At 43.6% G+C, this 22,366-nt stretch overlaps 3 protein-coding genes across 3 annotated transcripts in view; 1 reads left to right on the plus strand and 2 right to left on the minus strand.

Annotated features, from left to right (window-relative positions):
• LOC116064546 (zinc finger protein 239-like) overlaps window positions 1–22,366 on the minus strand; it is a 914,372-nt gene that overhangs the window by 824,582 nt on the left and 67,424 nt on the right. The window lies entirely within an intron of this gene.
• LOC116064541 (zinc finger protein with KRAB and SCAN domains 7-like) lies at window positions 930–13,547 on the minus strand. Its single transcript, XM_031319773.2, has 7 exons — window positions 13,118–13,547; window positions 11,001–11,120; window positions 9,092–9,509; window positions 8,726–8,817; window positions 8,309–8,541; window positions 3,999–4,108; window positions 930–2,333 (listed from the first exon to the last, which is right to left on the minus strand). Exons 1-7 carry the CDS (start codon window positions 13,404–13,406, stop codon window positions 980–982), a joined length of 2,616 nt encoding a protein of 871 aa, XP_031175633.2. The 5' UTR covers window positions 13,407–13,547; the 3' UTR covers window positions 930–979.
• LOC116064542 (zinc finger protein 850-like) overlaps window positions 19,211–22,366 on the plus strand; it is a 27,645-nt gene continuing 24,489 nt past the window's right edge. Inside the window, 1 exon segment of the mRNA XM_035994218.1 lies at window positions 19,211–19,419. Within this exon segment, the coding sequence (XP_035850111.1) occupies window positions 19,327–19,419 (93 nt within the window). The 5' untranslated portion in view covers window positions 19,211–19,326.

Below are 22,366 nucleotides of genomic sequence, written 5' to 3' on the forward strand. Positions count from 1 at the left end.
CAGAAAAATATTGACAGAAACTTCAAAAAAGGTGACAAAAGTGTCGAAAAAGACGACCAAAACGGGTTTTTTTTTGTTTTTTTTAACATTTTGACCCAGAAAAACAAAAAGTTGCATGGTCGATGGGGAAGACAACACAAGGGTTAACGTTAATCAAAACCTTTTCTCATTTCTTTGCTAACTTGGCCTACTTTTGAGCCTCTCTGCGTCTTCCAGGCTGCCTCGCTCTGCTGGGAGTTTGGAGGGCTTTGGTCATGAGCAGCACATTCAGTTTACCGCTGTTTGGCGCCACCCTGTTGTTGTGGATGTTTAAAATTCTAGACCACGCATGTACAGCAGTACGACCTCGATATTTCAGATATCTTCATAGGGGGGGAAAAAAACCCTGTCTTATATTCGGGTCAATACGGTAAATTATAACATTTTCAAGATCCCCTATTTTACCATGTATACAAACATGAAAATACATTTTATAACCTTAAAACACACTTCATTCAAAGTCGACAGAAACTAAATAAAACTATGAAAAGCCGTCTTGGTTCATCTTTCCACTGTTCCAACAATCACCACTTTGGTTTGGTTGAAATAATCCCTTAATTCACCCATTTACATGTGGAAACATGCTGGCTCTATACACGCTAAAAGTAGTGATTATTTACATGGAGTCTGGTGGAGTCTGGTGATGGTGATTTCGGGGCTGTTCCATGTTAAACTAAAAGGATCTTACTCTTTAACTAAAAGGTCTATCTCTGTAGGGATCCTTTCATAATGTTGTCAGACATTTAGAATAATTATCTGAGTCTGTCAGCGGCAACAACAGAACTTTTAGTGGACGGGAACATTTGTCCTGCAGGGTTCTCACTCAATATGGACCAATTTTAAAGACTCTTGTTCAGTCACTGAGATGCAAAAAACCTGGGAAAATACAGTCCAGGTTGAAAAACTGTAATTCCTGAACAGAAAAAAGAATCAGACGGCTTCAGGACTCGAGCGCATCCACGGCTCTCTCCGCCTCGCCCTGGTGGCTCTTCATCATGTGCGTTTTCAGACAGTGGCTCTGCGTGAAGGCCCGGTCGCAGAGCGTGCACTTGTACGGTCTCTCCCCGTTGTGCGTCCTCATGTGGACGTTCAGGTACTCTTTGCGAGCGCACGCTTTGCCGCAAACGGCGCAGACAAACGGCTTGACGCCCGAGTGCGTTTTCTCGTGACCCCTGAGGGTGGACATGGACTTGAAGGTCCGCCCGCACTCGGAGCACTTGTACGGTCTCTCCCCCGTGTGGATCCGCATGTGTCTCGTCAGGGCGCCCAGGGAAGACAACCCCTTGCCGCATTCGCCGCACACCGTCTTCTCCTCGCCGTGCGTCTTCATGTGGACGCGCAGCTCGGCTCCCGTGTGGAACGCTTTGCAGCAGACGTCGCAGAGGTGGCTCCGGGCTCGCTCCGTGTGGATCTTCGCGTGGTCTCTCATTTTCGCGGGAGTCAAAAAGCGCCTCCCGCAATCGGGACAACTGTAGCGCCGATCCCCGGCGTGAGCCATCTTGTGCAGCGACAGCGCTCGGAAGTGGCTCACGGATTGGCCGCACACGTCGCAGCGGAACGGCTTCTCCCCCGTGTGCTTGGCGCCGTGGAACCTCAGCAGGGACTTGGAACCGAACGACTGGCCGCAGACGTCGCACTTGTGGGGTTTCTCCTCCATGTGTTGGAACCGGTGCGCGCGCAGGCTGGATTTGAGCGTGTACGCTTTGCCGCAGATGTCGCATTTGTGCGGCCGCTCGCCCGTGTGCAGACCGGCGTGCCGGCGGAGGGTGATGGCGGAGAGGAAGGCCTTCCCGCAGACGTCGCAGCTGTGCGTCTCCTGGTGACTTTGCAGGTGACTCCGCAGCTCCTCCGTGGACTCCGAACGCTGTCCGCACACGCCGCAGAGCCTCTCGGGCTCGCCCACGTGACTCACGGCGTGTTTAATCAGCATGCTGGTCGACCCGCGCAGAGCGTGGCACACTTTGCACGACACGGGAGCGCCGCCGCGTGTCGGTTCCCTCTTCTTCTTTTTGACTCTGAGCGCCGTCGGCCTCCCTCTCCTCTCGACAGCTTCGCTCTCCTTTGGCTCCTCCTCGTCATCACCTCCTCCTGGTTTCCACTCGCCATCATCATCATCATCTCCGTCGTCCCGTTCACTGTCAGCGGCAGAAGAAAGGGCAGCAGAGTCGTCTTCTTCTGATGTCCCGGGTCCTGGCCGTTGTTCCTCAGTATCCGTCTGTTTTTGCCGCCTCGTCCTGCGGGACGGACCGGCCGCTTCGTCGCTCTCCACTCTCCCTACAGGACTGCTGTCGGAACTGAAGGAAGAAAAATAGAAAGATCTGTTAGAATCCCACAGTAGCGTCTCATTCCTGGTTCTCCTTCTCCGTAAACAACATGAAACCAATGAATCAAGGAGAGGGGTAACTTCTCCTGCTCCAGATTTACCACCATGGTCAGAAAACACAGGGGAGACACACACACAGATACACACACACTCACACACACACACACACACACACACAGAAACACACACACACACAGACACACACACACACACACACACACACACACACACACACACACAGACACACACACACACAGAGACAGACACACACACACACACACACACACAGAAACAGACACACACACACACACACACACACACACAGAAACAGACACACACACACACACACACACACACACACACACACACACACACACAGAAACAGACACACACACAGAGACACATACATACAAAAACACACACAAACACAGAGACAGAGACACACACACACACACACAAACACACAACACACACACACACACTCTCACACACACACACACACACACACACAGACACACACACACACACACACACACACACATACAGAAACAGACACACACACACACACACAGACAGACACACACAGAGACAGACACACACACACACACACACACACAGAAACAGACACACACAGAGACAGACACACACACACACACACAGACAGACACAGACACACACACACACAGAAACAGACACACACACACACACACACACACACACACACAGAAACCACACACACACACACACACACACACACAGAAGACAGACACACACACACACACACACACACACAGAAACACACACACACACACACACAAACAGACACACAGAAACACACACACACACAGAGACACATACATACAAAAACACACACAAACACACAGACAGACACACACACACACACACACACACACACACACACACAGAAACACACACACACACACACACACACACTCTCACACACACAGAAACACACACACACACACACACACACACACAGAACACACACACACACACACACACACACACACACTCTCACACACACACACACACACACACACACACACACACACACACACACACACACACACACTCTCACACACACACAGAAACACACACACACACACACACACAGACACACATACACACATACAGAAACAGACACACACAGACACACACACACATACACACACAGACACACATACACACACACAGAAACACACACACACACACACACACACAGACACACATACACACATACAGAAACAGACACACACAGAGACACACACACACAGACAGACACACACAGAGACAGACACACACACACACACACACACACAGAAACAGACACACACACACACACACACACACACACACACACACACACACAGAAACCGACACACACACACACACACACACACACACACACAGACAGACACACACAGAGACAGACACACACACACACACACACACACACAGAAACAGACACACACACACACACACACACACACACACACACAGAAACCGACACACAGAGACACACACACAGTGCACGTGGTAAAGATAAACACTGAGCTCCACATAAACCCGTCTAGATTGTAACGGAGGCTGTGAGACGCTGCTGCTGCTGGTTTACCTGCCGTAATCTCCCCTGTTGACATCACTTCCTGCGTCCCCGGCGGCTTCCTGTTCTCTCTGCTGAGGGAGAGGAAGTTGCTCCGTGCTCGTCAGGGACGTCTTCGCTGCCTGGAAGAAACCAAACAGTTGGGACTTAGTGCGTAACTTGTTTCATATTAACGACTCAGGTGTCTCTGCTAGTTTAAGACCGCCCAGCGCCCGCGTCGTCTAAATAACAAGCGCACCTGCGCCCATCAGCGCGCCCACGGGCCTGCTGGTCCAACAGGAAGCTGTGTTCAGTAGAGGGTGACACACGGGAATGTCATGGAAATGTCGCTCCCATCCTATCCCATCCTGAGCCCACGAAAATACTAGAGATGGTCCGATACCGAGTACCGATCCGATACCAGCGTGCCATATATTTCATCATGTTTTAACAGCTGTATACTACTATCTCTGTATGATGATATGATGTATAACAGCTGTATACTACTATCTCTGTATGATGATATGATGTATAACAGCTGTATACTACTATCTCTGTATGATGATATGATGTATAACAGCTGTATACTACTATCCCTGGATGTGATATGATTTCTATCTTTGTTGTCGGTCTGGCTCAGGTTAAACTCTTTGTGAAACATGAACAAACACAAACAATGAACGCTCCAGAACTTTCTTTTATTATCCAGTTTGACAGTCAGTTATAACGGAAAAATAACAAACTAAATTTACTTTAACGTAGAATTTCTTTAGGGCTTTATTACGTGGTATCGGATCGGTAGCCTCGTGAGAGCGTCCTGATCTGGCGAGCTCCAGTTTTCCACTCGCAGATCAGTCTGGCATCTTGAGACTAGAGAAAATTTGGAGCCGTTCGCCAAACGACCGACCAATCAGCGTTGGTTTTGAGGCGGGTTTAGGTGTGACGCAACGAGAAGCGACTGTTTGGTCTAAACAACATGATGGCTTCCACGGATGAGATTGAGCGTAGCTATCACGCAATTTTTATCTGAATTAGAAAGTATTCCATCATTGAAAGAAGAGTAAAAAACGGCACTGGAGGCTTTTCTCAGAGGAAAAGATGTTTTTGCTCTTTTCTCCCGACTGGTTTCGGCAAGAGTTTGATATATCGTTGATCTGATTGGTTGATTTGGCCCGTCTATCACCAACATAGGTGGTGATAGACAGATGGTTTATCCAATCAGCTAACCAGGATTTTCGCCCCTTCCCAAAAGTTCTCCAACGGAAAGTTCCCAGATGGATATGCCGAGCAAATGCCAAGCAATCCATCTGGCGGAGTCAGGTTATTGGATCGGTGCATAAACTCCAGTACTTCCCGGTACCGATACCAGCGTTTTAGGTAGTATCGGAGGCGATACCCCCACCACCAAAAAATAAATCCTGTCCTGCAAAATTCCGAGAGAAAGACTCCTGAATCCCGTTTCGTTCCCTATGTTGTCTAAAGTTATCAGACTCTGTTGGGAGAACCCTGACGAACTTCCGGAAAATTCGAGATTTTGCTCTGCAAGTCCCGTCTGGCCAAGAGCCCCGTTCAAAGCCCATTTCCAATTTCTCCAAATCGAGGCAACCAATCACAACCGTTGAGGCAGGCTTTACACGATGACGATAGCGCAGCGACGGCGAGCAGCTGCTTGTTTACATTCAACACGACGGCCACCGAAGCGCAGCAACCCGTTGATGCCGCCGTCGCTGCTACGTCACCCGGATCGTTGGTCTGATTGGTTGAAGGACTATACCCAGTTGCACCCAGAGGCATTTGAGTGGCGTCCGTTGGTGACGCCCCTTTGGAAATGGGCTGTGAATTAAGCTTCCCCAGATCCACTCTCAGTTACAACTGAGAAGGGTCTGTTGTCAACCAGGCTACCCTCCTAATTCTGGTAATTTCTTTGTTTGTTTGGGCCAAAACTACATGGGGAAAGTATATTCCATAGTGATTTTTATTTTTAAGAGTACTTATATAGTAAATAATTATGGTCCAAATCCACAGACTACATTAATAACAGAGGAGCCTTGTGAAATTTCCACATAAAAGGCATAAAAACATACAACTAATCACGTACAAATTTACAAGTAAACAAATAGACATCATGACAGACTGCACCATAACACATACATATCCTCTATCCATATTAACTGTCAAGTACTAAAACTTCTCTCTTATTATTTAGGAATTCAATTGCAGCTGGAACAAAAGTATTCTTATAGCGTCTTGTTTTCCATCTCAAAGCCGCATACCGGCGACCAGACGGAAGTAACTTAAAATCATTCCTTAAGGGATGCGACCGATCACTCAAGACAGCACTTGCTTTCCGGTACAGCTGATTTGTGTAAATATTTCCTAAGTTCCTTTGATTTAATCCTATTATCTTACTTGCCCATCTTACAATTTGGTTTAAGGAGTTTCTGTTCTTCACTGACTCATAAATTGTAGATTTCCGTGCAAAATATGCGGGGCTTGCATGATTTCATAATCCCCGCATTTTGTTGCAAAAAAGTCACCCATATATCTTAACAGAAAGTTGAAAAAATGTTGCGTTTACTTGTGTGTGTGTGTGTGTGTGTGTGTGTGTGTCTCTGTCTCTGTGAGTGTGTCTCTGTGTGTGTGTCTGTGTGTATGTGTGTGTCTCTGTGTGTGTCTCTGTGTGTGTGTCTCTCTGAGTGTGTCTCCGTGAGTGTGTGTCTCCGTGAGTGCGTCTCTGTGTGTGTGTCTCTGTGAGTGTGTCTCTGTGAGTGTGTGTCTCTGTGTGTGTCTCTGAGTGTGTGTCTCTGTGTGTGTGTGTGTGTGTGTCTCTGTGTGTGTGTGTGTCTCCGTGAGTGCGTCTCCGTGTGTGTGTCTCTGTGTGTGTGTCTCTGTGAGTGTGTGTCTCTGTGTGTGTCTCCGTGTGTGTGTGTCTCTGTGAGTGTGTCTCTGTGAGTGTGTGTCTCTGTGTGTGTGTCTCCGTGTGTGTGTCTCTGTGTGTGTGTCTCTGTGTGTGTCTCTGTGAGTGCGTCTCCGTGTGTGTGTCTCTGTGTGTGTGTCTCTGTGAGTGTGTCTCTGTGAGTGTGTGTCTCCGTGTGTGTGTCTCTGTGTGTGTGTCTCTGTGAGTGTGTCTCTGTGAGTGTGTGTCTCCGTGTGTGTCTCTGTGTGTGTGTCTGAGTGTGTCTGTGTGTGTGTGTGTGTGTGTGTGTCTCTGTGTGTGTCTCCGTGTGTGTGTGTCTCTCTGAGTGTGTCTCCGTGAGTGTGTGTCTCTGTGAGTGCGTCTCCGTGTGTGTGTCTCTGTGTGTGTGTCTCTGAGTGTGTCTCCGTGAGTGCGTCTCCGTGTGTGTGTCTCTGTGTGTGTGTCTCTGTGAGTGTGTCTCTGTGAGTGTGTGTCTCCGTGTGTGTGTCTCTGTGTGTGTGTCTCTGTGAGTGTCTGTGTGTGTGTGTGTGTCTCCGTGTGTGTCTCTGTGTGTGTGTCTGAGTGTGTCTGTGTGTGTGTGTGTGTGTGTGTGTGTGTGTGTGTGTGTGTGTCTCTGTGTGTGTCTCTGTGAGTGTGTCTGTGTGTATGTGTGTGTCTCTGTGTGTGTCTCTCTGAGTGTGTCTCCGTGAGTGTGTGTCTCCGTGTGTGTGTCTCTGTGTGTGTGTCTCTGTGAGTGTGTGTCTCTGTGTGTGTGTGTGTGTGTGTCTCTGTGTGTGTGTGTCTCCGTGAGTGCGTCTCCGTGAGTGCGTCTCCGTGTGTGTGTCTCTGTGTGTGTCTCTGTGAGTGTGTGTCTCTGTGTGTGTCTCCGTGTGTGTGTGTCTCTCTGAGTGTGTCTCCGTGAGTGTGTCTCTGTGTGTGTGTCTCTGTGAGTGTGTCTCTGTGAGTGTGTGTCTCCGTGTGTGTGTCTCTGTGTGTGTGTCTCTGTGTGTGTGTGTCTCTGTGAGTGTGTCTCTGTGAGTGTGTGTCTCTGTGTGTGTGTGTGTCTCTTTGAGTGTGTGCGTGCGTGTGTCTCTGTGAGTGTGTCTCTGTGAGTGTGTCTCTGTGTGTGTCTCTCTGTGTGTGTCTCCGTGAGTGTGTCTCTGTGAGTGTGTGTCTCTGTGTGTGTGTGTGTGAGTGTGTCTGTGTGTGTGTGTGAGTGTTTCTGTGTCTGTGTGTGTGTGTGAGTGTTTCTGTGCGTCTGTGTGTGTTTGTGTGTGTTTGTGTGTGTGTGTGTAAAAGTATTAATAGGAGTTTTGTTGCCTTTTTGAGTTTTTTGAGAAAAAAATTGGGAGTTTTTGTGGATTTTATTTTCCAACCTTTAAAATATTTTTGTCGCCCTCCAATGTTGAACCCAAAGTCACGCCCTGGTTGGGCGTGCTGAAAGTACCTTCACTCGGACGTACAGGGCCGACCTTCCTTTCCCCGTGGATCTGATGGACCTTCTGATCTCCTCTGGCGTCAGCGCCCGGGCCGCCAGCGGCCTCAGCTTCCTGGTGGCGTCGGTGGTGAAGGCATCAAACGGACCAATCAGCTGAGGGAAGGTGGACCTCAGCAGGTCCAGGAAGTCCTCTTCCTGTAGGCCTCGGGGAACCCGCAGATGCTTCATCGGAGACTTTAACACTGACGCACACACACGCACACACACACACACACACACACACACACAGTCACACAGTTGATGTTACTTTGACTTATTTGGTAAACAAATGGAAATAATTTGATGTATTTGTATGTTCCCCCAAACCAAACATATTTAGGTCATATCTGACCTCGTGGTGTGTGTGAGCGGTCATGTGACTCTTACCTCCCTTCAGCAGCGTCGTGGTCTGAGAGTCCTTCAGCAGACAGACGCGGAGGGTCACAGCCTTCCTCAGTCTCTTCTTCTGAGGCCGACCTCTGCAAGAACATCTTTACTTTAGTTTAAAAGAGCCCTGAAATGTAGACGTGCATGATTTATGACTCTGTGTGTGTGTGTGTGTGTGTGTGTGTGTGTGTTTCCTGTAATGTGCTGTCTGGAGAAACAACCCCAAAGAGACACTAAATAAACGGGAAAATAGCTTTTTCGTTGTTGAAAAATGTAACATTTTCTTGAGGAATGACGCCCAAACCCTCCCCGCCAAATACAGTACGTGGCCCTAAGTCAAACCGAGGGGAAAACCTGACATCATACCTGAGCCTTGTGTCTGGTACGCGTTGCCCCGGCTCCGTCGGATTCTCCTGATCCCGACCGGTGCTCTGTGCCGCCTCCTGGTCTAGACCGGCGCTCTGTGCCGCCTTCTGATCCCGACCGGTGCTCTGTGCCGCCTTCTGATCCCGACCGGTGCTCTGTGCCGCCTCCTGGTCTAGACCGGCGCTCTGTGCCGCCTTCTGATCCCGACCGGTGCTCTGTGCCGCCTCCTGGTCTAGACCGGCGCTCTGTGCCGCCTTCTGATCACGACCGGTGCTCTGTGCCGCCTTCTGATCCAGACCGGTGCTCTGTGCCGCCTTCTGATCCAGACCGGTGCTCTGTGCCGCCTCCTCAGCACACTCTTCACCATCCTCTTCCTCGGCGGACTCGCAGGCGTCCGGGCTCCCCTCCTCCTCCACATCTGAACAGAGACATAAACCGAAGCGATTCGTGAGATTCCTCGTAAAGCTAGGGCCGGGTATCCTTCAAAAATATTTGATACCTGTAGCTACATTGAAATAGAATTTTTTTTAGTTTAAGTTTGTAAGTTTATTTGATTAGGACAATGCACATTAATCAACATTTCTGTAAATGCGCCAGTGTTAGCCAGTCGGCTAATTCTCAACTGTAGTCCTAATTACCTAGCATGTCATGTCTTTTTAGCGTCAAACACGTCATTTTCTGCATTCTGATGAATTTTCCTGCAACAATTTATGATGCAAATGTCTTTATTTATTTATAGAAAGGAAATAATAATAATAATAGGTTTTTGGGGTGTGTTGCCCCGGCCAGTTTTGATTATTCCATCCCGTGTAAATTACAGCCATGCCTGTAGCGACACCGATACTGTGACTTTGAAAATACATGCGATAACATTGAGGGCCCTATTTTAACGATCTGAGCGCATGGCGTGAAGCGTTTGGTGCAGGTGCGTTTAGGGGTGTGTCCAAATCCACTTTTGCTAGTTTGACGGCGGAACAAAGGGTCCGTGTGCCGGGTGCATGGTTCGAAAGGGTTGTACTTAGTGTCGTCATTAATCAGAGGTGTGTTTTGGGCGTAACATGCAATCAACCAATCAGAGATCATCTCCCATTCCCTTTAAAAGCCAGGCGCGTTTGGACCTTGGAGCATTGCTGTTATGATGGAGGATTAGCACCGTAATATTTTTATTTGTAATCTTCTGCATGTGTGTGTGCTGCTGTGTGTCCCTGTGTGTGTAACAAGCATAGTGTGTGCGCGCTGTGCACGAGCCTAGGAGCATTTTACTAATTTGCTGTTAAAATAACAATGAAATGCTGCGTTATTGACTTTAGACCAGGTTTTTGTTGGTCAATGGTGCCATCACTTCCCGCTGCCTCAAGATAACAATATGCCCAGAATGCACCTGAACACACCTCCCTGTAAGACCAGCACACCCAGAATGCACCTGAACACACCTCCCTGTAACACCAGCACGCCCAGAATGCACCTGAACACACCTCCCTGTAACACCAGCACGCCCAGAATGCACCTGAACACACCTCCCTGTAACACCAGCACGCCCAGAATGCACCTGAACACACCTCCCTGTAACACCAGCACGCCCAGAATGCACCTGAACACACCTCCCTGTAACACCAGCACGCCCAGAATGCACCTGAACACACCTCCCTGTAACACCAGCACGCCCAGAATGCACCTGAACACACCTCCCTGTAAGACCAGCACGCCCAGAATGCACCTGAACACACCTCCCTGTAAGACCAGCACGCCCAGAATGCACCTGAACACACCTCCCTAAAAAACTAATTAAATGTATTTTTCCAAAAAGAAAAAAGGAGAAATAAACAAATAGAGTCAACATTCTAACAGCAAAAACAACGGTAAAAAAAAAAGTTTGAAAAGATTGGAGAGAGAAAAAGAAGTTGGTTACCCTTTAGGGGACTGATGGTGTCAGCTGTCGTTGTATAAACGGATGTCTGCTGCTCTTCCTCTTCCTCCTTGGGCCATTCCCATCCTCCAGATGACTCCTCCTCTTCCTCACACGCATCATCTGGATCACAGAGAAAAAGTTTGAACACGTGAACCCAGAAACACACCGCACGCCTATATCACAAGCTATTTTCATTTTCGGCGCCTATGTCATCAGATCTGCCCGTACCGGCGCTAAACATTACTTCCATTGCATTTTATTTATTTATTTTATTTTATAGCATTTGAAAAAATATGTTTAAAAGGTTTTAAAACCGTATCCTGACTACACTTTGACATGAGCGAGTGTGTGATCCACTCAACATGCTCTGATCTTAACTATTGGTCGAAATAATTCATAAGTTATGCTTTTTTTTTCCACAAAAGTGCACACTTTAAATGACATAAAGTAGTACATTACACACACTTTCATGATGTTAGTTACAATCTGGAATGTGAAAAGTTACACTAAACATAGTTAACACGCTCAGGTTTTACGTTTGGTTTCAGATTGTGGAACTCCATTTAGAAAACGGCTAATTTAACGTTTCTTTGCCTGCTGACAAAAGTGCAAACTTCAAATCACATAAAGCGTTACATAACACACATTTTCATAATGTTATTTATAATTCGGCATTAAAAAGTGACTCTGAACATACTGTAGTAGCCTGAATATGGTCAGGTTTTACATTTGGTTTTCGGTTGTCGAACTTAAACGAATGTTTAAAAGGTTTTAAAACCGTATTCTGACTAAACTTTGACGTGAACGAGCGCTGCAAACGATCATTCCGGCGTCTTCCTCTATTTCTTCGGCAATACGAGAGCGTTATGTGTCGAGCCAGGCAGGTAATCGCATACAGTCCGGCCGCAGCGCAGCCAGATACTGTACAAAATAAACCAAATTTCAAAATAAAATACCCAGGTTTACGGTGATTTTGGCTGTCTTGACTTCTCAGCTGTGTGTAGAGCGAGACACGCGATCAGGCACAGGTTTGACTGTATTCTTGCATGTCTTATATCGCTTTCTCACATACAGTTTAAGCCTCAAAGCCCTAAAAAAAGTCAGAATAGTTGACCAGACGAGTTCATTTACTAATTTCCCAAAGAGGCAACTTCTCAGAACAAAGCATTTTGCACCTCACCTCAATGGAACATTTATCTGTTCTTATTTTCTTTATTTTGCTCTCTGTTTTGCTTTTCTTACTCCTCCAATTTCTTTGGTATGGTATTACGTTTGAACACGATCCCTCAGTGTCATTCAAAATATTGGGAACAAGCTTTTTGATCATGGAAAAAGTCTATGGAACAAGCTTAACTTGTAATCTATAGAAGAAGAAAAAAAAACTTGCTAAAAAAAGGTTTTAAAAAAAAGGTTGCAAAAGCATCGCAAAAAACATTGAAATTAGCGCTAAAATGTTTTGAAATAGGCGCCCAAAAAACATATAAAAAAGTTGCAAAAACATTGAAAAAAACGCCCAAATGTTTTTGAAAAGGCACCCAAAAAACGTTAAAAAGAAGTGGCAAAATAATAAAACTCAAACTTTCGATTGTTATTCCATTGTTATTGTATATTTTTTGTAAATTTGTAAATTCTATTGTATTGTTATACTGTATATTTAACAGTATTTTTTATATTTCTTACTGTCCTTTCTGTTTTTATTTATTTATATATGTTAAGTGAGTGTTGTACTTTAAGAGCAAAGATTAACCAGAGTCAAATTGCTTGTTTGTTTATGCAAACCTGGCTAATAAAGCTGATTGTGATTAAATCAGCAGATTTTTGAATGGAGTTTGGTGCACTGTACTCGGTTCACAGTGTTATTTACTGCTGAGTAAAGTTTAGATCGTTATAAAATACAACCCCTGTTACAGATGCTTCCGATATTAAATCAGCAGATTTTTGAATGGAGTTTGGTGCACTGTACTCGGTTCATAGTGTAATTTACTGCTGAGTAATTTAAATGGTGATAAAACTGAAACTTTCCATGCTTCCGATATTAAATCAGCAGATTTTTGAATGGAGTTTGGTGCACTGTACTCGGTTCATAGTGTATTGTTATTATTATTATTATTGTCCACCTGTCCTGCATAGAGTGACCCGAGGCTGCAGGAGGAGCTCCAGCAGCCTCCTCTGCCTCTCGTTCTCCTCCCTCAGACCCGACGTTTCCTCCTCGTATCCGGCCAAAGTTCTCTCGACCACCGCTAAGATTTCCTGCGCGGCGGCTGTCAGTTTATCCGCGACAATTGCTCTCAGAATCTCCGCTTTAGACAGATTATAGTCCACGGAGGAAACTAGCATCACATTCACCGCCATTTTCTTTAGTCTCACATTGGACCGACAACTAATGCTGTCCGACGGAAACAGCATTCCTAGACAAAAGGTTCCGCTTCTACAGTGGCAGTGGCACCATGGGTGTATTAAGAGAACAACACCGCCACCTTGTGGACGAGTTGTCCCTTAAAAAATAATACAGATTACTGAGTGAAGAACAAAATAAGAAAACTACAATAAATCAAACTAAACTGCTATTCATTTATTTAAAATGCAAACATAAAAAAACCCACATATATATATATGAAATTACATTAAATAACTTTACAAATAAACAAATAACTTCTTTTATTGTCCATATTATTCATGTGGATTTGTCATTTTATCATCCTGTTTATGATGATTTTTTTTTTAAATGTTAATTTTAAAAAATATATTAATAAATTAATTTAACGATGGATTCTAAACATTTAAAAAAAAAAAAAAAATACCATGACGGTGTTTTTCTGTTACATTGTTTCAGTAAATAAGACACTGATGGTGCAGTGCTGTAATGTACCTCTTTATAAAGGACTTTTCTCAGTCAGGGAGTACAATGGTGGGTACGTTATTGAAAAAAGTTTGACAACATTGACGTCGAGAGAGAGCTAGTTAGCTAGCTAGCAGGGGCGCTTAAGGACACGCGGTTGAGCTTTTGTGTGAGAAAGTTTGCGGTGTTGTTGTGTGTGTTTTGTTTGTTTTGCTTTATTTTCTACAAATAACTTTATTTCAGAAGGATTGTTAGAAGTAGGTTAGACTAAGTGGAGAGAGTATTTTGCGGGAGTATCGGCCGATGGCCTGTATACAATTGCATATATTCTCTATCATGGCTGGTAATCCGGACGATAGTTGTTGTAGCATGGATGAGTTGGATCCAGAAGATGGGAACTGGCAGATAAGGAGGATAAATAAAGCAAAGCGGGTTAGAGGAGTTAAAGAGAGTGAGGAGAAATGGAATATCGTTGTGAGGTTCAAAGAACCAGGAGTGAAGAGTTTGGATCCATTAAAATTGACGAAAATAATTAAGAATCAGGTTGGCGAGGTTAAATATGCTAGGATTCTCAATGATGGCAATCTATTGATTGGATGTAACTCTGAAGAGCAGCTTGAAAGAGCTTTAAAACTGCAAGATGTTGGGAAAACAGTGGTGGTGAAGGTGGTGAAAGTGGGTGAACAAGGAAGTAAAGGAGTGATTTATGGTATTCCTTTAGCAGTTGAGATGAAGGAGCTGGTTAGAAATGTAAAAGAAAAATGTGATGCTGTTCAGAGTGCAAAGCGTTTGACCAAGGGGGTTGAGAAAAAAGAAACCGAGTCAGTTTTGATTCAGTTCAGCACAAAAGAGTTGCCTGCAGAACTATATTTTGGATATATGAGATACAGGGTAAGAGAGTTCACTCATAAGCCAATGAGATGCTACAGGTGTCAGAAGTTTGGTCATGTAGCTAAGGCGTGCAAAGGGACTAAAAGATGTGCTAAATGTGGTGGAGAACATGATTATGGGGAATGTGGAGAGGGGGTAAGACCTAAATGCTGTAATTGTGGAGGGAGTCACAGTGCGGCCTACTGGGGGTGTGACGCAATGAGAAGGGAGAATGAGATTCAGAATGTGAAAAGGAAGGATAGAGTTCCTTATACAGAAGCAGTTAAAAGAGTGGAGCAAACAAAGAGGGTTAATGAAGGAAATGTTAGACAGGAAATAGCAACAGGGAATGCATGGACACAGCAACAAGCACTTGTAAGAGAGAAAGAGAAGGGGAAAAAGGAGTGGGGAGAGAAGAGGAACTTGGTTATCTTTATTGCAGGGGTAATTAATGCAACAGCTGAGGTTAAATCTAAAACTGAAAGGATTCAAATCATTCCAAAGGCAGTAGCTCAGCATTTGGGCATGCAAGACTTAAAATGGGAAGAAATAAGAGACTGTCTGGCTGTACACTCCAGTCAGGACGTCGGTAAAGGATGATCTTATTTATTATGATCATTTTCCAATGGAATGCAAGGAGTCTGTTGGCAAATGGTCAAGATTTTAAACAGTTTATAGATAGTAGGAGTGTAAAACCTGATGTAATGTGTATTCAGGAAACATGGTTAAAACCTAGATTTGATTTTGTGTTACCTAACTATATTGTCATCAGACAAGACAGAGAGCAAGGAAGTGGTGGGGGTTGTGCTACCTTTTTAAGGAAGGGTGTACCCTACAGGGTGTTAGGTACAGGGAAGGAACAAGAATATGTGGTAGTGGAAGTATGGGCAGATAGAAAGAAAATAGTAATAATAAATTATTATAATCCTTGTTAACAGTTAGAATTAAATAAATTAGAGGAAATAGAAGGCCAGGATAGAGATAATGTTTTATGGTGTGGAGATTTTAATGCACACAATACACTGTGGGGAGGGGAAAAGACAGACAACAATGGACAGGTGATTGAGGAAGTAATGAATGATAGGGACTTAGTTTGTTTGAATGATGGTAGAAGGACTAGGATTGATACTAGAACTGGTAAAGAGTCAGTATTAGACCTCACATTTTTGTCTAGTAGAATGGCTCCAAAGTGTGAGTGGGAAGTGCATGGAGAAGGCACTATTGGAAGTGATCATTACCCAATTATATGTAAACTGAATGTTGTTGTAAGGGTGAGCACAGAAGATAGTCATGGAAGGTGGGTTTTCAAAAAGGCAGACTGGAAAAGATTTATGGAAACAAGTGATTTGTATAGTAGTTCAGTCCAAGAAACAAATGATGTTGAAATAAATGAACTTGAGTTGCGACAGAGTATTTATATGGCTGCTATGGATGCAATACCAAGAAGTTCAGGAAAACTAGTAAGACAAGCGGTTCCATGGTGGAGTGTTGAATGTGAAGAGGTAGTTAGGGAAAGGAACAGAGCTTTTAGAAGATTAAAAAAAAACCCATAACTTTCAACATTTGATTGAATATAAGCAAGCACAGGCAGTAGTGAGAAGGAGTATAAGGCAAAAGAAAAGAACATACTGGAGGAGTTATTGTAGCTCAATTGGAAGTGCTATTAATATAAACGATGTATGGGGAATGATCAAGAAAATGGAAGGTATTAGAAGAGAGTGGAATTATCCAATTCTTTCAGACGGAGGACAGTTGGCTGTATCAAACCTAGAGAAAGCAGAAATGATGGTGAACACACTGAGTAAGGTACATAGTTCCAGTAATCTTTCAGAAGAAGAAAGAAGGAGTAGGGAAGAAACAAGGAGTCTATATGCTGAGGTTATTCGAAAGAAAGAAAAATTAGAGGATAAATATAATGTTCCTTTCACCCTGAGAGAGTTAAGAAATGCATTGGATAAGTGTAGGAATTCGGCTCCTGGTAAAGATGAAATCTGTTATAGTATGTTAAGACATTTAAGTGATAAGGGGATTCAGAAGGTTTTAAATGTGTTTAATAAAGTTTGGGAGGAAGGAAAGATTCCTGTAGGATGGAAGGAAGCAGTTATTGTTCCAATAAGAAAACCGGGAAAAGATGCTAGTAATCCAGCGAATTATAGGCCAATAGCTCTAATTTCTCACTTAGGTAAGTTAATGGAAAGGTTGGTGAATGGAAGGCTAATGCACTTTATTGAAGAAAGGGGGTTGATGGCTAGTTGTCAGAGTGGTTTTAGAAAGGGAAGGAGTACTATTGATTCAATCATATGTTTTGAGGATGAAATAAGAAAAGCACAGATAAAGAAAGAGACTGTTGTGGCAGTATTTTTAGACGTGGAAAAAGCATATGATATGTTATGGGTAGAGGGTCTTTTAATCAAGATGCATTTGCTAGGAATTGGGGGAAATATGTTTAACTGGGTAATGGACTTTTTAAATAATAGAAGTATTCAGGTGAAAATAGGGACAGAAACATCTAGAAGGTGTTTGGTAGAAAATGGGACACCTCAAGGTAGTGTTATTAGTCCATTAGTGTTCAACATAATGATTAATGATGTTTTTTTCTAATGTTCAATCAGGAATTGGAAGGTCGTTATTTGCAGATGATGGTAGCCTATGGAAAAGGGGGAAGAATGTGAAGTATACTCTGAAGAAGGTACAGGAAGCTTTAACCATAGTGGAGGACCGGGGAAGGAAATGGGGGTTTAGATTCTCTATTGAGAAGACTAAGGCTATGTTTTTTACGAGGAAGAAAATAGATGAAAGTATAAAACTAGAGTTGTATGGTAGGACTTTTGGAAAGGGTTAAAAGTTTTAAATTTCTGGGTGTGTATTTTGATACAAGACTTACATGGAGGGATCATGTTTCAAAAATAGTAGACAAATGTAAAAGGGTATTGAATTTAATGAGATGTCTTGCTGGAACGGAATGGGGAGCAGATGTAGCTTCTTTGAAGCAAATTTATGTATATTTAATTAGAGCAAGAATTGAATATGGGTGTTTGGTTTATGGATCTGCAGCCAAGTCAGTTTTAGCTGGATTAGATATAGTCCAAGCTAAGGCACTGAGAATATGTACAGGAGCTGTGCGATCTTCTCCAGTGTGTTCCTTGCAGGTAGAAACAGGAGAAATGCCACTCTGGTTGCAGAGAAAGCAACTTCAGGCTAACTATTGGGTCAACTTGATGGGTCAAAGGTGTGATCACCCAGTTAAAATAACAATTCAGACAAGTTGGGAGAGAGAGGTGGCAAGAATTTCAAGTTTTGGATGGACAGGGGAGATAGTGGCACAGGAAATGTCTATTCATGATAAGAACTTTTGTCCTGGAGTGCTGTGGCCGTCAGTTCCTTTATGGCAATTGGAGGTCCCAAAGACTGATTTAGACATACTTGGGATTAAGTTAGAAAATCCTGAATCAGATTTAGTGCGTGAATTCCAGTGTCATATAATAGAAAGATATCAGGAACACTTATTAATGTTTACTGATGGTTCAAAGGATCGAGAAACAGGTGCTACAGGAGCAGCTTTTGTTGTTCAGAGGTGGAATGCCCAAGCGAGTAAGAGAACCTCACATTTCCTAAGTGTGTTCACAGTGGAGTTATATGCAATCCTGATGGCAGTACAATGGACTGAGCAGATTCAGAACCAGAAAGTGTTGATATGTAGTGACTCTGTGTCAGCTATCAATAGTATTGGGAAAGGGTCATCAAAGAGTCGACAAGACCTTGTGTATGATATTCTTCTGGCAATTCGAGATGTGAAAATTAGAGGGGTAGAAATATCATTCATTTGGGTCCCAGCTCATGTAGGTATTGCATCAAATGAAAGGGTTGATAAGTTGGCCAAGGAAGCTGCTGAAAAGGAAATCATAGATGTCAACATTAATCTATCTAAGGCGGAGGGTAAAAGCATTGTGTGGCAGGGAACAATTTTAAAATGGCAACAGCTCTGGGAGCAAGAAAACAAAGGAAGGCATCTATTCTCAATTTCTAGGAAAGTAACTGACTCAGTTAATGTTTGTAAAAGAGGGGAAGGTAGACGTAAGGAAGAGGTTATTATTTCTAGAATGAGGATTGGTCACACATTGCTGAACAGCACTTTATTTTAGGTAAACATCAGAGTGGCTTGTGTTCATGTCAGGAACCTGAGACAGTGCATCATGTTTTGATTTCTTGTCGAAATTATGACGACAAAGACAAGATCTACTCAGAGAATTGCGAGAAATTGGTTTGGAAGAAGTATCTCTGAAGAGTATTTTAGAAGTAGGATCAAGTGGGAGGGGAAAACGTTGTTTGTTTAAATTTTTAATAGACACTGGACTGTATAACAGGATATAATGCACTGCGGTGCTAGTTCCATAGATGGCAGCAATGCAACTTTTTGGATGCCGGCTGCCGGCTGCCGTAAAATCCCAAAGAAGAAGAAGAAGAAGAAGAAGAAGAAGAAGAAGAAGAAGAAGAAGAAGAAGAAGAAGAAGAAGAGACGCTGCGAGATCGCGAGATTTGCAGTGGCCAGAGTGAGTCCACACAACAGAGCGAGCAGCCACAGTGGAGAGCTGCTGGATTTCAGAGCCAAAGAGAGGAATGGAGGAGGACAACCAGAACCCGGAGCAGCGGAGCAACAAGGTCCCCAGAAGACAAGCAGCAGGCTCGGACTCTGATACCACCGATGTTCAGGTCAGTGTTCAGGACACAACAACGATACTAAACACACGCGGAGGAGTCTCAAGGCTCCGTGTATCATCCGTTCATTCTGTTGTTAGACATCAAACGTGGAGAAAGGAAAGCCGTGTTTTGATGTCTCCGTTTCCTGCTTTCATCTGGTAGCGACTCAAACTAACTAAATGCGTAGTGTCTTGTTCTCTTTGATCTCGAGAGAGCGCGCGGAACAAACAATGATCCATTTCCCTCCAAAACTCAACAAAACAAGTTGCCGAACAAACACGATAATAGGCGAACTGTGGAGAGTCTCATTAACTGCAGACTAGAGATCATAAACACTTCAATATAAAAACGACCCGATGAAACCAGTTGAGAAACGTTAACAAAGTGTTTTTATCCAGAAAAAAACGCAGTTTACTGCTCCAATATGGCGGCGACGCGCTGCGCTCAGTAGGGGTGGGCGATACTGGGAATTTTGGTATCGATCCGATACCAAGTAAATACAGGGCTAGTATCGCCGATACCGATTACTTTACTTGTAACCAGGGTTCAAAATTAACTTTTTCGTCCACCAGCCAAATGGCTATTCAATGTTCAAATGTCACCAGCCACTCAATAGAGTACCATTGTTTTTTTTTGGCTGGTGAGTGTAGCAAATCTACCAGCCACTTGCATATTTTACCAGCATTTGGCTGGTAGATGGTGCAAATTTGGAACCCTGCTTGTAACGTCACGATCATTGAATAATTTTGTGATTTTGCCTTTAGTTAGTTGATTATGATTATGGTAAAACACAGGACAAAGATTTTAGGCAAATCTAAATGTTTGTATTTACTAACTAGAACAATATAAAACAATGTAACAGTATACAAATAATATAAGTGTATATTTTTGAGTTCCAGTAAAACAATGAAGATTCTTTTCAACTGGCTGAATTATGATAGTAGTTCTATCAGTCTGCTAAAATTGCCTCTCTGATCACTGTGAATAACATTGCTTAATGCTGGAGATTACCTGGATACTCCTGATTTCTTGGCTGAAAAGCCTCTACCAGAGACCTCTGTCTCTGTGTTGGGGGTCTGGTTTGGGGTTCTTCTCTCCCCCCCCCTCCTCCTTCAGCTTTTTTTGCAGCTCGGAGTTCTCTCTCGGGTGAACTGCTTTAATGTGTTTATGCAAATTGGTGGTGTTACCACAGTGGTGAATTACTTTTTTGCACGCATTACATGTGGTAGTGTCTGTATCAGCTGGAGTGAATAAACTCTCCTCTTTCTTTCCGCCATCATCGCAGGCTTCTCTCTCTGATGGATACTGGAAGATATTTAGAGAGAGAGAGAGGGACGTCGTTAGGCCTATTTTAGGGGGGCTGAAGCTACCCCAAAATGTTCCTAAGCCTAAATAATAACAACAATAACAATTTGATTTATCCTCATCCATATTTAGACTAGGGCTGTCAATCGATTAAAAAAAATTAATCTAATTAATTACATACTCTGTAATTAATTAATCAAAATTAATCGCATACATAATTAACGGTGCCTGAACCGATACTTTTTAAGAAAGTAAAAAAAGAAAAGAAAACAAAGGGTACTAAACAACAGTTGGTGACATTAAAGAACGGCTTGTTTATTGCTAAGGCCATATGGTCAAAATTAAATGATTTAACAATAATAATTTATAACAATAACAATAACGTATTTCACTAGTAAATTGCTGTTGAACGACAAAAACAACCACCAGATGGGAAAAGGACATTTACAATAACTTCAAATGCACCACGAGGCTGTAGTTTACCAGTTTCATTGAACGCACCGTCTGCGTTGTTTTTCCGACGGCTAAAACAGTCAAACTTTACACCGTTTAGCGTTAGCTGTCAGCATTTTAACCGTGTTTAATCCAGCTACTAGCTAGCGGTAGGCTAACGTTAGCTGCTGTCGAGTATAGTGTTAACTAGCTAGCGGTAGGCTAACGTTAGCTGCTGTCGAGTATAGTGTTAACTAGCTAGCGGTAGGCTAACGTTAGCTGCTGTCGAGTATAGTGTTAACTAGCGTCACGTGCAGCGGTGTTTGTGTTGCCTGTAATGTCTTCAGAGCATCAGAGAGAAGCACAAATATATCAGTGGCTTCAGATTTCGGTAGCCAGGGTTGGCAGGAAGAAGATTTTTACAAGTAAATGTTCCAATTAATGATCCAGGCAGCACATTCTCGTCTCCCTCCTTCATTTTACAGTCCAACGATGGCTAGAACGGCTCCGGGTCAAACGTCAATATGGAATGGATTAATCAGCGTTATTTTTTTTTAACGCGTTATTTTTTTCTCAGATTAATTAATCGAAATTAACGCGTTATTTTGACAGCCCTAATTTAGACGCAACAAATGATATATAGCTACAAAAGAATAGCCGAAAAGTCGGAAGTTAGACAGAAGTACGGAGAGTCGTTGTGCTATCAAGATGATGCACCGCACCGTCTCGTTGCATTGGTGTGAACGGGCAGCTTTCAGAGCGTTGCGAGTAACTGGAGGATTCATCTCGTCTCGTCGCTACTCTTTGGTCTGAACTCGCAATGCACCACCACCCCCCCACACACACACACACACACACACACACATACACACATTAATGGTGAAAGGAAGATTGATTACACGTAGTGATACAGAGTGAAAATGTAAGTTGTTTAATTACCTGCTTACCGTTAGCTACGTTTTCTTTTGGTAAAGAAAAGGGGATATTTTGGTTTTCTATGGAAAACTATAGTTAACTAAAATAAAAATGAAATGGTTAACTTAGCAAGCTAATCACAACTCTTTATTCATTGCCAATAATATAACCTGTTTAGGCATATTCTAAAACAACATCAATCCCCATGCAATGTTGTTGTCACTGAAAACTAAATGTCATAGGGTCCCTGTTAATGTTATTGTACCGGTTTATCCTTTAATTCATTGAGCAGATGGATATTGGAAGA

Source organism: Sander lucioperca, chromosome 17 (genome assembly GCF_008315115.2).
Source record: "Sander lucioperca isolate FBNREF2018 chromosome 17, SLUC_FBN_1.2, whole genome shotgun sequence".
In the NCBI taxonomy this organism is placed as follows: domain Eukaryota; kingdom Metazoa; phylum Chordata; class Actinopteri; order Perciformes; family Percidae; genus Sander; species Sander lucioperca.

Coding starts and splice junctions, on each gene's coding strand:
- LOC116064541 (XM_031319773.2), bottom strand. CDS start 13,406: ATGCTGTTTCCGTCGGACAGCATTAGTTGTCGGTCCAATGTGAGACTA. Junction 8,542..8,725: donor CACGACGCTGCTGAAGGGAG/GTAAGAGTCACA, acceptor TGTGTGCGTCAG/TGTTAAAGTCTCCGATGAAG. Junction 4,109..8,308: donor CCCTGTACGTCCGAGTGAAG/GTACTTTCAGCA, acceptor GGTTTCTTCCAG/GCAGCGAAGACGTCCCTGAC.